The 16,161-nt window shown below is 34.6% G+C and overlaps 1 protein-coding gene across 31 annotated transcripts in view; it reads right to left on the bottom strand.

Annotated features, from left to right (window-relative positions):
- Positions 1-16,161, bottom strand: part of rimbp2b (RIMS binding protein 2b) — a 187,755-nt gene that overhangs the window by 132,167 nt on the left and 39,427 nt on the right. For all 31 annotated transcript variants that reach the window (XR_007187406.1, XR_007187404.1, XR_007187405.1 and 28 more), the window contains one exon: positions 12,161-12,307. Coding sequence is in view for 26 of the 31 variants with exons in the window: in XM_048209372.1 (XP_048065329.1) it covers positions 12,161-12,307 (147 nt within the window). In the remaining 5 variants the exon portion in view is untranslated. The remainder of the gene's footprint in view (positions 1-12,160; positions 12,308-16,161) is intronic.

Here is a 16,161-nt window from a genome sequence, read left to right as displayed (position 1 = left end):
AATGAATAAACAAAATAGAAAGAATGAATGAATGAATGAATGAATGAATGAACAAATTAATAAATACAAATTTGAATGAATGACTTACTACAAATTAAAATTAATGAATGAATGAATAATTAGAAAATAGAATTAATTAATGAATGAATACAAATGAGAATTAATGAATGAACGAAAGAATAAATACAAATTATAATGAATAAACGAATGAATAATTACAAATTAGAATGGATGAACAAATTAGAATGAATGAATAAATAAATACAAATTAGAATGAATGAATGAATGAATGACCTAATACAAATTAAAATGAATGAATGAATAATTACAAATTAGAATGAATTAATGAATGAATACAAATTAGAATGAATGAACAAATGAATAAATAGAAATTAGAATGAATGAATGAATAGCTTAATACAAATTAAAATGTTGAATGAATGAATAATTACAAATTAGAATCAATAAATGAATGAATACAAATTAGAATGAATGTATGAATGAATAATTACAAATTAAAATGAATGAATGAATAAATGAATAAACAAATTAGAATGAATGAATGAATAAATACAAATTAAAATGAATGAATGAATGAATTAATGAATGAATACAAATTAGAATGAATGAATGAACGAATGAATACATTTAAATTAGAATGAATGAATGAATGGCTTAATACAAATTAAAATGAATGAATGAATAATTACAAATTAGAATGAATTAATGAATGAATACAAATTAGAATGACTGAATGAATGAATAATTACAAATTAGAATGAATGAATGAATGAATAAATGAATACAAATAATGAATGAATGAATAAATACAAATAATGAATGAATGAATGAATAAAATACAAATTAGAATGAATGAATGAATGAACGAATGAATAAATATAAATTATAATGAATGAATGAGTGAATTAATAATTACAAATTAGAATGAATGAACGAATGAATAAATATAAATTATAATGAATGAATGAGTGAATTAATAATTACAAATTAGAATGAATGAATGAGTGAATGAACAATTACAAATTGGAATTAATTAATTAATTAATAATTACAAATTAGAATGAATGAGTGAATGAACAATTACAAATTGGAATGAATGAATGAATGAATGAATAAATGAATGAATTAATTAATACAAATTAGGGTGAATGAATGAATTATTGAATGATTACAAATTAGAATGAATGAATGAATGAATGAATGAATTAATTAATTAATTAATTAATACAAATTGGAATGAATGAATGAATGAATGAATGAATACAAATTAAAATGAATGAATGAATTAATACAAATTAGAATGAATGAAAATAAATACAAATTAGAATGAATGAATGAATGAATGAATGAATTATGTCACATCCCTTCCCAAAAGTATTTCATATCAACTACCCAGGAATACTGACCTACCAGTTTTTTTTTGTTTTGTTTTTTTCCATTTGATGTCTAGGAGTGATTAAATCTGCCTCAAACAAAACTCTCGGATATGAATAACAAATATGATTGAAATAAAAGTTTCAAGCCATGAACCTCCAAAACTTGGGAAAACCCAAAGATTAGTTCTTCCTCAAAGAGCTCATTGTAGCACAAGCTGTACCTTGTAAACGCTACACTGGCCAGTTTGAATCAGTTATTTCATCCAATTCTCACCATCTTTGTATGCAATATGGATCAGATGGTCTCTCTAACAATCCACGGACCATTTGAGGCTAAAACTAGGATGATTTAAACACCCGATATGCTGACCATTTCAACATAAAGTGTTGTTATTTCAGTCTGAACCCTCTACAGTGTTGGTGCACTAAATTATAGACCAAGTATTACTCTGGGAGGCCTTAAATACAATAACCAATGTACTGTAGCAGCTTTGAATGTGCAGTCTCTCATACACTGCTGTTTAGTTCAATTTTATACCTCCTCCTGCTTCTTCTCTCACACGTAAAAGTGTCAAAACTCTCTCCCACTGGCTCCGACCTGCTGAGATTCCGGAAATATCAAAAGCTAGAGTGGCCTAATCTTGCTCTCAAAATGTTGCACATGTACTCCTCTGCATGAGCATTAAATGGGGAGGGAATACATGGAGAGTCTGTGTTTGTAAAAACACCAGTTAAAATAGATGAGACTGATTAACATTTGAACTACATATAAATAAAGTGTCATAAATGAGTACATGAAAACAGATGATGCTCCACTTTTTTGATTTTTCTCACGAACATGGATGCATGAATCTGACACACACTGAATGTTATGCCTCTTGCTGCTTCTACAGCACAAACACACTCCCACACAGATGTGTGTATGTGAACACACACTGACACAGACACACACACCTCCAGCACCAGAGATCTAATTAAGGGCTGTGAGATTGAACATGTCCCTCCTTCTGATAGCGTAAAATTAGATGTTACAGATTTGGAGTGCATTCTCACTGTGACGTCTGACACGTCTGCTGGAAGGATATGTGGCGTTCTGCATTCACATGCCTGTGTTTGTGTAGAGAGAACGGCTGAAAAATAGACAATGTGAATATGAGTTAAATGCTCGTGGAAAATGTGAAGAGCAAATATATAGAGAAGGAGAGAGAGAAAAGAACCAGCAAAATATGCAAACACACGCGCATATATACACCCACCGAATGTTGAACGTCTCAACACAGAACATCAATATTTATGCACTAGCTGAGCTGGGAATGGCAGTAATTGCTGCAGAAATCAATGTAAGTCTGTTGCTCACAGTGTATTTCATCTTCTTATGAAGGTCACATTTCGTTTTCACAGACTTAAAGGAGACACACATTCACACATACACACACAAAGTCTATACACCCACATTTTCCTATATTGCTGAATCAGGCAGACATTACACTACCGAAATATTATGTATGAAAATGCTTCTCGGATTATCCTTCATTTGTATGAGTACAAACCCAATTCCAAAAAAGTTGGGACATTGTACAAATTATAAAATAATGAATAAAAAAGGAATGCAATAATTTACAAATCTCATAAACTTATATTTTATTCACAATAGAATATAGATGACATATCAAATGTTGAAAGTGAGACATTTTGAAATGTCATGCCAAATATTGGCTCATTTTGGATTTCACGAGAGCTACACATTCCAAAAAAGTTGAGACAGGTAGCAATAAGAGACCGGAAAAGTTAAATGTACATATAAGGAACAGTTGGAGGACCAATTTGCAACTTATTAGGTCAACTGGCAACATGATTGGGTATAAAAAGAGCCTCTCAGAGTGGCAGCGTCTCTCAGAAGTCAAGATGGGCAGAGGATCACCAGTTCCCCCAATGCTGCGGCAAAAAATAGTGGAGCAATATCAGAAAGGAGTTTCTCAGAGAAAAATTGCAAAGAGCTTGAAGTTATCATCATCTACAGTGCATAATATCATCCAAAGATTCAGAGAATCTGGAACAATCTCTGTGCGTAAGGGTCAAGGCCGGAAAACCATACTGGATGCCCGTGATCTTCGGGCCCTTAGACGGCACTGCATCACATACAGGAATGCTACTGTAATGGAAATCACAACATGGGCTCAGGAATACTTCCAGAAAACATTGTCGGTGAACACAATCCACCATGCCATTCGCCGTTGCCGGCTAAAACTCTATAGGTCAAAAAAGAAGCCATATCTAAACATGATCCAGAAGCGCAGGCGTTTTCTCTGGGCCAAGGCTCATTTAAAATGGACTGTGGCAAAGTGGAAAACTGTTCTGTGGTCAGACGAATCAAAATTTGAAGTTCTTTTTGGAAAACTGGAACGCCATGTCATCTGGACTAAAGAGGACAAGGACAACCCAAGTTGTTATCAGCGCTCAGTTCAGAAGCCTGCATCTCTGATGGTATGGGGTTGCATGAGTGCGTGTGGCATGGGCAGCTTACACATCTGGAAAGGCACCATCAATGCTGAAAGGTATATCCAAGTTCTAGAACAACATATGCTCCCATCCAGATGTTGTTTCTTTCAGGGAAGACCTTGCATTTTCCAACATGACAATGCCAGACCACATACTGCATCAATTACAACATCATGGCTGTGTAGAAGAAGGATCCGGGTACTGAAAAGGCCAGCCTGCAGTCCAGATCTTTCACCCATAGAAAACATTTGGCGCATCATAAAGAGGAAGATGCGACAAAGAAGACCTAAGACAGTTGAGCAACTAGAAGCCTGTATTAGAAAAGAATGGGATACATTCCTATTCCTAAACTTGAGCAACTTGTCTCCTCAGTCCCCAGACGTTTGCAGACTGTTATAAAAAGAAGAGGGGATGCCACACAGTTGTAAACATGGCCTTGTCCCAACTTTTTTGAGATGTGTTGATGCCATGAAATTTAAAACCAACTTATTTTTCCCTTAAAATTATACATTTTCTTAGTTTAAACATTTGTTATGTCATCTATGTTGTATTCTGAATAAAATATTGAAATTTGAAACTTCCACATCATTGCATTCTGTTTTTATTCACAATTTGTACAGTGTCACAACTTTTTTGGAATCGGGTTTGTATATGCACAAGTATGTACTGCACTAGTGATAAAAATTGCTTAAAAATAGCTCAATTTATTACCTTAAAATTCATTGTTAATGAATTCTGAGATTGATATATTTAAAGATAGCAATTGACCCTTCACTTGGAGTTTGATTGACAAGCGATCTAACCAATCATAACGCAGAATCTGCCATTTTGTCCAACAAAGCAGTCAGGAGTTAGAAGACCTCTGTGGAGTTGAACTCGAAAAATGGTGTGTATTTATGTCTTTCTGTGTTTGAGACAACATTCCTTCTCATGTTCATTCATGTTTATTTGATGCTATGAATTAACTAATAGGAAGAGTTTTGCTACTCGAATCAACAATGGAGTTTAAAAAATACGGCCGATGGACCGACGACAAGGTACAGGCTTTGTTAAGCTTATATGCAGAGGACGAAATCCAGCGGGAACTGCAAAGTCGCGCTGAGTCCTATGTCACCGGACTAATCTTCATGGCACTTTAGACCATGATGTAAACGCAGACAGCAACAGGTCTGGGGGGGAAAATGTTCCTGGAAAAAAGTTCCTGTGACAAATTGAGTACCACCCCAAAGTCCGTAGTTCCTGGGGAAAGTTCCTGCGGTGGAAACGGGGCTATAGAATGGAAACTGAAAATATAAATAATACAGGGTTATAATAATACAAGTTAAATTTAAGACTTTTTAAGACCTTTTTAATACCACCTTACAATTTAAGACCAAACCTGCGATGGAAACACTGATCAGCTAGAGATAAAAAAAAAAGCAGGAAAGTCTGACCCTGCACCCAAGCCACGCCCGGCACCTTTTTTTTTTAAATAATATATATTTATCACATTAAAAGATATGTCATATATTGTAATAATGCACATTATTGTTCTGTAAAATTAAAAAGCAGCATTTAATAATCATGATAATAATTAATATAATATATTAAATGTATTAATAGAATTGTTATTATTAAAGTACCTGCGAAATGTTTGGAAACAATTATTGATTTTAAAAATCAAAAAGTCCCTTCTGCTCACCAGGGCCGCATTTATTTGATCAAAAATACAGTACAAACAGCAACATTGTGAAATATTCTTACAAATAAAAAAAAGTTTTCTATATTTTATAAAATGTGATTTATTCCTGTGATCATTTTCAGCATCATTACTCCAGTCTTCAGTGTCACATGATCCTTCAGAAATCATTACAATTTGATTTGATGCTCAAGAAACATTTCTAATTATTATCAATGTTGAAAACAGTTGTGCTTTTTGTGGAAATGGTGATATTTGTTAGTTTTCTTTGGAAAATAGAAAGTTCAATGAACAGCATTTATTTGAAATTATTACATGTATTTATCAAATATGTTATTTATTAAAGCATTTATTAAATAGAAATATTCTGTAACATTTTTAATGTCTTCACTCTTCACTCACTTTATCACTTTAAAGTATGACGAATTAAAGTATTAATTTTTCTATTTTTAAATCCTACCACAAATGTTTAAATTGGATTTCCACAAAAGTTAAGCAGCAAAAACTGTATTTTAACACTGATAATATAAATAGTGAATGTTTCTTGAGCAGCAAATCAACATTTCTGAAGAATCATGTGACACTGAAACTTCTCTTTGTAGACAACAGTATTATAAACAATTCTAATGACGAATGTTGCATTCCCAAATCCAAATTTAAACGTCACAAACAAAGTAGCATTTACAGTGAATCGAAAATGAAAACACACCACTGTCTGTTACAGCAAACATGCAGCGCGTCAGACGCGTCATTTTTTATGTAATCACATCACAGCCGTTGCAAATTATATATTAAATTCTCACCACCATTCATAAAAAAGTTACCGAACGAGTCACACGTTTCAGTGCTGATTCTACTCGCATTTGGCGCGTTGAACCATTTGAACTCTTTTAGGGACCGTTCATATGTCGCGTCTAAAAACGCATGGAAAACGCGTCGGCGCCACTTTCTCATTTCCAAAGCGCTCGGGCGCTGCGGTAGCGTCTGCCGTTACTAAGCAACCATGAGCCGCGCTCTCCATGACGAGTTTGTTTCAGCAAAGGATATATGGAATTCCAGCACCGAAAATCACTTGCAGTCGCTTTGACACACAAGAGATTTATTTAAAAATCTGATCAGATATTCCTAACGTACATCTTTGCTGACCTTTGTCCTGCAGATGGCGCCGCGCGCCATCTGCACCATTTCGTCGTTGACGTATTAAAACATAAAACATAACATACCTAAAACATATAAAACATCTTACTGACCTGCCTGATTCATATGCGTCATGATTTTAAAACTAAAAACATTCCGGAATTCCGGATATATTCTGTCGCATTACCGCAAAAGATCCATTCAGATGCTTGGCGTGTGCAAACCGCTTTAATGCCCATTGTACCCGTGTAAAACATTTTCTACAAACGTTGCAGTTTGCCTCGTAGACATTTACCGGCACCGGCCTTAACCACCAAGAGAATTCATCTTTCTCGAGCCATAAATCATTACATTTGCGCTTACCTAATAAGGCTGCCTGCTACCTCAATTCTCTTTGATGACGCAACGCAATAACTACCGCGAGTAAAAAAATCTTCTGTCCAATGATCAGTCAGTCATTGGGTCTGTCAGACTATAGAAAGTTTTGCGGTAATGCAACGAAAAATATTAAAGACCCCAAGGTACGCTGGTCAGTTATAAAATTGCGTCTAAAAATACACAAAACCGGACGGAGACATTTCACTCGCTCGGTCCCATACGGAATTTAATACCTCCCTTGCGAAAATTCAAGACATTCCATACAATTTAAGACTTTTTTAGGCCTTAAAACCCGAAATTTACATTTAAGACTTTTTAAGACTTTTTAAGGATCCGTGGGGACCCTGTAATAACGCCAATTCAAAATATTAACAAATACTATAATAATATATAAATAATACCAAAATAACACTCATGAAAACTGACAAAATTAGTCCTTGCATCTGAATGTTTACTCTCATACTACATACAGTAGTATGCAAAAATCAATACTATTGTTTACATACTACACAAATGTATACTTATAAAACATACTTCATAAATGATCAACAGTTTTTCAGCAAACTGCATTTCTGCAATTTGAAGGTATGCAATTTCAAATGGAGCTTTTCTCTTCTATAGTGCAAGGAGTTATGGGAAATATTGCCCAAAAGAAACATGCACTGATGCATACTTTGAAAATAATGTTCCTTAGGGTACTTGGATATTTCTGGTGTATTTTCAAAGTACTATAGTGTGGGGCACACTATTCATAATCTTGCATACTATACAGTGCAAACGGTATAGAATTGAGCTGTAGCCGAGCACAGTTATTTTCAATACACACTTTATGCACAACATGCACGTTTTTATCCTTTAGCACTATGATAAAAGCAGCAAAGAAATTTAAAAAGCATAATTAAAGTGTTTTAAAAATAAATGCAGTGTAAACAACATTCATAGGCCTCTAAATTGTGGTAGCGCCAGAGAGTTGGCTCTGTTTTCTCAACAGACGGACAGGAGGACAGGACCTATGGGGGCTTCTCTTACATCACTGCTTCTTTGATTTCACTCTCTGTCTCTCATCCTCCTCCTCAAGGCATCCCTCTCTCATCTCTCCAGCTCCTGCGTCACTCTTTCATCCTCTGCGGAATTCAAGTATGTGTGTGCGGTTGCGTTTGGAAGAGAGACATTTGAGCGTGCTTTTCAGCGTGCACGTGCCCGGGTGCATGTACGTGCGAGTATGTGAGAAAAACGCGGTGTGCTTAACGTGTGTGTGCCGTCCCCAAGATCCCCAACCTCAGCTAACTGGCTTATAAATGTTGGATGGGGGGGTTTATGATCTTGTTAAAACTGGTTACATTATTCAAAGCTCCATTCATTCAGAGAGTGAAAAGGCAAAGGGAGAAAGATAGATTGAGAGGAAGAGAGAGAGAGAGGCCGCAGGCTGAGTGAAATTTTAATGAATTCTCACACAGTCAGAGAAAAAACGATTGTGAAAGTTGGCAGAGAAGGAAGAGATTTCAACTCCGCTGATTTCTCCTGTGTCATCAGCTCTTCTCTTTTTTTTGTCCCATCTAATGGGAGATGTTCAAAGAAAGACAAAAGAAAGTGAGAAAGGGAGATGTCAGGAGTATCATTTCCATCCAGATGTGTGACACTGTTACCTTATGTTGCTTTTCTCATCTTATTAAACAAGAAATGTGAACTATCAGCATCATTACTCCAGTCTTCAGTGTCACATGATCCTTCAGAAATCATTCTAATGGACCCTTTCACAGACTGTGGTGATTAACAGTCATCAACCTCATAAATCCTGCAAAGTTTTTTTTATATTTTCATTATTTTTAAATGTATGTACATTTATAACACTATAATTTGTACTGTTAAATCGATTAATCGTGATTAATAGCGATTAATCGCATCTAACATACAAGTTTGTACATATGTATAAATGTGTGTGTGTATATATGTATATGCGCACACACACACAAACAAACATATATACACACACACACACATTTATTATATTTACAAAATTTTATATTAGATGCGCTTAATCACGATTTGCATCAAGTTACAAAAACTAGTAAACTACGATGACTTCCGCTTCTGAGAAATCGGAAATGTGAAAAGGGTCCATAAGCTGATTTGGTGTTCAAGAAACATTTCTTATTATTATCAATGTTGAAAACAATTGTGTTGCTTAATATTTTGTGGAAACCATCATACATTTTTAAAATAAACATAATTTATTTGAAACAGAAATCTTTTGTAACATTGAAAATGTCTTAACTGTCACTTTTAATCAATTTAATGAATCCTTTCTGTATAAAAGCATTAATTTCTTTCTTTATTTCATTCATTTCACATGTCATTGGCATTCATTGTTGGACCCTAAGTATATGTATGCATGTGCACCTACAGGCTCTATATCACACTCCTTCACTGCTGACAATAAGAGATACTTGAGTAGTGTGTGTGTGTTTCCAGGGCTGAGATAGGGATGTGAGTGTGTGAAGAGGCCTCTCAATACTTCCAGATAGACGTCACAGCTTAGGACAGTCACTAGTTGCTGCGGCTTGCCTGTAAGGGCAGGTGGAGCAGTGTCCCACCAAAATATTACTCTAAAACCTCTATATAAACTGAATCAATAATAAACTGTAAATGTTCAGTATTCTACAACAAATATTTTCTCATATTTTCTAGACAATTTTAAGTCTTAAAGTGAGCAGGATATAATAAAATTTTATGCATGGCTTCATGCATCATCATACTAAGTGAGGCAGCTCTACAGCGCCCCACAATTTTACAATGTAAATCTGTGGTGAAAAATGGAACTGCAGCGCACTATAATTGAGGGACTTTCATTTCCTCACTGGAATTCCTCCACAACTTGTAATATCATTTCTAAGATAGCATTCTATGCATTTGTCTTTTGTACTTAAAAACTGTCTATCAACATTAGAGCGCCACCCTCATGCTGAATATGGCAACATGTGTTGTGATCAACAATTAAAATATATAGCTTTAAAAAAAAAAAAAAAAAAAAAAAAAAAATTGACATCATTTTTAATCAAAATATAACTTGATCTTCCAGTCTCTGTCGTGACATTGGAAATTATTGGCTCTTCTCCAAACAAACCAATCATTTAGTTCGCTTACACCCCGTCCCTTTCTTCCTATCGACCGCAAACTTGCATTCAGATCTTCCTCCATCCAATCAACAATCAATGGACAGAACCAAATTCCCACTCTACATTTTTTATTAAAAATTTTCCAATAATCTATTTCACTTAGATGTACGTCACAATACTACAATACTGTCGCTACTTACATTGCATCACAACTTTACGTTCGATATTACAAATACAAATGTTGTTTTAAAAGTTAATATAAATAATTATCTTCTATATTGTCACTGTACTAAATCCAATATAGGTGACTGGCATATTACCTGGAAATTATTTTTTATTTTTTATTAATTTAATATTTAAAATTGACTCCAAAATCAAAAAAATATGAAAGATCCGCACACAAGAATAAAGTAAAAAAAAAAAGCTCAAATGAATTTATTTTCCAGAGGCCACAAAAAGTGCAAAAATGCAACAATGATTACGATCTCTATAATGATTACTGTAATAAGCTTATTAAATGGATACAGGTGGATGCTTGGAATCATGGCACTGATGAAGGGTTGATCCCGAAAACGTTTTGCACTTTGCACTTTTTGTGGCCTCTGGAAAATAAATTAGTTTGAGCTTTTTGGACTTTATTCTCTTTCATGTTTTTTGATTTTGGAGTTATCTTTGGATCTACGCACCACCAGAAGCTGTATGTATAGGTATTTTTATGGACTGTAATCTGCCGCTATGCTTTTCCAGTTTCCCTATATTTAAAGTTGACAGCATAATTGTTTTTCTACCCATTATTAATATTAAATTGTAAAACTTGGGAGAAAATCAATTCAATTTAATTCAAACTGAAAAGTATTCAAATGTTTTTTTTTGTTTTGTTAAAAAAAAAAAAAAATCACATTAAACATATTTAATGAAAATCTTAAGTTAACATTCAATTTTACAGTCCTAAAAATAAACCTTTTTCTTTTTTTCCATAACAATCTTTGTACCCCAAATTTAGGAGTCTCTGAACTCCAGTTTGAAAACTCCTGGGTTAGCAAAACAGGCGAATATTAACCATTAACCATCTCCTAACCATTATTCATGAGCAAGATGTTTTCAAGTCTGCCACTCTACATACATGCAAACATATGCACCACTCCTACATGCTTGTTTTCAGTTACTGAACAAATGCAAAAATGTGACACATCAAAACAGGATAAATGGCATGCTAATGGACTGCTTTTATAAACATGCCGTTTCCAAGCAACTAACAGGTGAGAGGAACCGCAGCTCAATGCTCACAACAAAAAAAGAATGTGAGACTGAGAAAGAGAACACGCCACACGACTGATCACATGACAATGATGTGTAATCATGAGAACAGACATGACACAACGAAATAAAATATTAAATTATATTGTTATAATGTGAATGGCATAGTTATGTCAACACTGTATTTGTGATATAAGCCAATGGCAATAAAAGACGTTGTGCACTACATAATTCACTTCTTTTTTTTTTTAATCCAAATGAATATTTGCCCAAATTCAATAAATCTCAACTTAACACATTTGGGCCAAAATTCATTACACACAATCCAGTATTCTGTGGACAACATATATTTTACAGAATTGAAAGCTTCTAAAATGGGAAACCTGATGACTCACGGACAGCTTCTACTGGGAAACATGACGTGATAGGAATATAAGCTGGTGTGTGCAGTGCGTGTAATCAATGCAATTCGTTTACATCTAGACCAGCATATCAAAGAGAAGCCTGAAGACTTCCAAACAATCTCCGGTGTGATATATGTATATAAGCACATAAGAGTGTGTGTTAAAATCAATTTAAGCAAGGAACATCTTTACTTTCATAAAGCAAACCCCTTAAACATGAAAACAAACGCAAAGTCGTTGTCATGATTGGCATTCAGTTAAAGAGTACGGATGCATGCAGAGTTGCAGACTGACCAAATGTTTGTGCTGTTGTCGAAGCAGGTAGAGGGCGGCGGTCTCGGGTGAGAGTTTGTGTTTCCTGTCCTCTAGCAGTCGGTACGCTTCCACATGCTGGGCCGATAACTCAGATAAATGCAATGGAAACACCTCATTCCGCAGTTTCTGGAAAACAGAAATAAAACGATATAAATATTGGGATGGCTGGATAGATAGATGGATCTATGAAATAAGTGCAGCATATGAGCATACGAGACTCCTTAAAAATAATTTAACTGACCCCAAACTTTTAAACAGTTATGTACATTATATGTGCAATAAATAACATTATATATATAAAATACAAAATAAAAGAAGCTATATAAATGTTTCTCCTGTGGCCCCAAAAGTATTTGGACACTTATGTAACACTTAATGTATGAATATTGTTGAATTAGATATCAAATATCAGACAACAGCTTTTCACCATAGTAACTTCACTCTTATGTGCCATTTTTGCTACTTAAATGGACAAAGTTACACTGAAAATATCAACTTTAATATTATTTTTTTCCTTTATGCAGGAAAAATATATGAATGTTACAGCTAAACAAGCATGTCATCTACTATTAAACAATCTAGCTAGCCAGTATGTCTGTGTTTACACTGCGTGTTCTTTGTCAGCAGAGTGACTCTTTTGTGGTTCTTGTCAACAGAGCTGGTTTCCTGTAAGGCCTGACTTTAGCAGGTGGCCAGTGAGTGCAAAGCAACATTACACCATCATCATGTTCTTTACACATTACCAGGGGCCATTACTACTCTGGCAAGCAAACAGGAGCTTATCAACGTGGCTGTTTGTTCATGTGTGTGTGTGTGTGTGTGTGTGTGTGTCCATAAACTGGTTTGGGTTACATACAAAACATTAACACCTGCTCCATTTGAATGAAAAGAAAATAAATGAACAAATAGGCATGAAAACGTGTGTGGGTATATCAAACTGTTGTAAAAGAACAAAACACACACACATACACAAATGATCTTGCTTACTGCTGTTAGTCAGGTAACATGAATGCTATAACTGGAGCTGAACCAGATGTTTGGCTTCAGCAAAAGCTCTCAGTTACTAAAAAGCTTACAAATTCAAGCGGCTGTCACACTGCTATGATCTGATTGAAATGTGAGTGAAAAAACTGAACAGTCAAGAAACAAACACATACAGTAAATCAGCGTGATATGTAAAATCACACCCAAAAGTGTGAGACCACATTGAAAATCTTATTGTTGCTGCCATTTTCCACTTCAATATTAAAGAGGACCTATCTACTAGAATAGGGGTCTACTAGAATGGGTTGTGAAACATTTATTTTAATATACTTTATATATTACATATATTTTAACATACTATATATATATATATATATATATATATATAACCTTATTCATAAGTATGTGAACCATTGATTCTCAATACTGTGCGTGGTTACCTAGATGATCTACGACTGTTTTTATGTTTTGTGATGGTTGTTCATGAGTCTCTTGTTTGTTCTGAGCAGTTAAACTGAGCTCTGTTCTTCAGAAAAAATCCAGATCCTGCAGATTCAGTTTTCAAGCATTTTTTGCATATTTGAACCCTTTACAACAGTGACTGAATGATTTTGAGATCTGTCTTTTCATACTGAGGACAACTGATGGACTCAAACACAACTATTAAAAAAGGTTAAAACATTCACTGATGCTCCAGAAAAAAAAACATGATGCATTAATAGATGAGGGGTGAAAACATTTGGAATTTGAAAAACAAGGTAAATTGTATTTAATTTGTCTTCCGGGAAACATGCAAGTGTCCCCTGTTGCTTCCGAAGGGCAGTAATAGATGAAAAAAATTATATTCAAGCGAAATAAGAAAAATTTGGACCTCTTCATCCCGTTCAAATGTTTTCACCCCCTGACTCTTAATGCATTGTGTTTCCTTCTGGAGCATCATTGAATGTTTGAACCTTTTTTTAACAGTTGTGTTTGAGTCCCTCAATTGTCCTCCATGTGAAAAGATGGATCTCAAAATCATTCAGTCACTGCTGGAAAGGGTTCAAATATGCAAAAAAATGCTTGAAAACTGAAGAATCTGCAGGACCTGGAGATTTTTTTCTGAAGAACAGAGCTCAGTTTAACTGCTCAGGACAAACAAGGGACTCATGAACAACCATCACAAAAAAAAAAAAAAAAAAAAAAAAAAAAAAAACAGTTGTAGATCATCCAGGTAACCACACACAGTATTAAGAATCAATGGTTCACAAACTTTTGAACTGGGTCATTTTAATAAATTCAGCTATTTTTTTGACTTACTGTTTATATGTAAACATCTTTTATGTAAAATATCTTACTCAGGACAGTATTAAATAAAAAATAACATGCATTTTGTATGATCTCTCTTATTTTGTTAAAATTTTGCACATTTTCACAGATTCTGCAAGTGGTTCACATACTTTTTCTTGCAACTGTATATAAATTTGGCCTCCAAATCAATGTCAAGTAGTGTGACTATCAAAGTCATGCAGCCAATATGTAAAAAATTATGATATCAGATAATGTGACCTTATCATCAAGTCAAAGTTAGTTGAGGTTGTAAAAGGCAATGTGGTGCAGCTCCCCAAAATGTGATATTAATACATTTATAATATATATTTAACATTAAAACATTTACAAGTTATGATTAAGATTACTTACACTACTCACATCTATTCAAGTATTCAAGGTTTAAGGAAAATATGGTATTCACCACAACATTTTTAGAAACAATAAACTTTCTTAGTATATATAGTATAAAAGTTTTCAAATATGAAGCCAACCTAAATACAAAGTGTACATTTCTAAGAACTTGACGTGTTTAAACTAGATTTGCAAAATATTTTTCTTTATCTTGGACACTCGTGTGTCATTTAAACCCATATAATGAAAAATAAAAAGCATTTTCAAAGTTTGCAAAGTTCTCACACTTTTGGACTCCACTGTATATCAGTTATAATCAAATTCAATAGTTTGACTAGCGCTCCAGAGAAAATCTCAATGACAATGCAAGACTATTATCGATCATATTTGCAGCCTGAACTATCGCTGATGCCTTTTGACAAGAGTGTAAAATACTTCATAAAAGAAACTAATATGGTATAAAAGGTACCAAAAACAGTCATGTAATGACTCAGCAGTTTAACGTTTTAGTTTAAAGTACCTACATACGTATATGGCATTTGAGATCTTCAGATACTCACACCTGCCTAAGTGTCCGCTCTTAAATGACCAGGATAGGTGAGTTAGCCTAACGGTTAGCTTAGCCCTTCAGATCACAGGAAGCAGAAGGAACAAAAAGCATGTTTACTAATTCATGGCAGTAGTCAGGTGTAACGGGGGGCGGCCTTTGTTCTGGAGTAGATTCAGAAACGTTACACTGAGTGGACGAACCACGGATAATATAAAGGGCTAAAATTAGACTGCTATGAATAGCTGGGAAGGGAAAATGGTTTGATCATTGACAAGTATGTGAAAACAAATAGCCTTGAAAAGCCTGGTGACCCACAGGCATGTTGTGTTAGGCTTCCATGCACCTGTGTCTCACTCAAACTACTTCAGGAAGTGGTCTGAGATGCATTCCAAACGAAACTGGACAAGTGTAAATGCATCTGTTTGATGAAGCTACGTATGTAAATTTTACTCCTCCCAAAATGGAAAAAAATAAATGTGTAAGAGCATGTTATACCAGCTAGCCCGATATGACAGTGCTATTGCAACATGCATCACATTCGCCACAGATGTGGCCCGCTGCAAATGAGTAGCTGAGCATCTCTCCGTCAAGTCGACGCGCAAACTGCTACAAATGAAAATGAAAGTTCAGTGTTGCACCCTGAAGCTAAACACACAATCAACTTCAGTAAAGATTGGGAAACTAAATGATCTTGATCAGTGCTGATTTTGCTCTCTCTCCTATTCCGGACTGTGAACTAGAAAATTTGCTGATGATCAAAAAATGCAGCTCATATCTAGTGTTG

Source organism: Megalobrama amblycephala, linkage group LG12 (genome assembly GCF_018812025.1).
Source record: "Megalobrama amblycephala isolate DHTTF-2021 linkage group LG12, ASM1881202v1, whole genome shotgun sequence".
Classification (NCBI taxonomy): domain Eukaryota; kingdom Metazoa; phylum Chordata; class Actinopteri; order Cypriniformes; family Xenocyprididae; genus Megalobrama; species Megalobrama amblycephala.
This window is presented reverse-complemented; position numbering and strand designations above follow the sequence as displayed.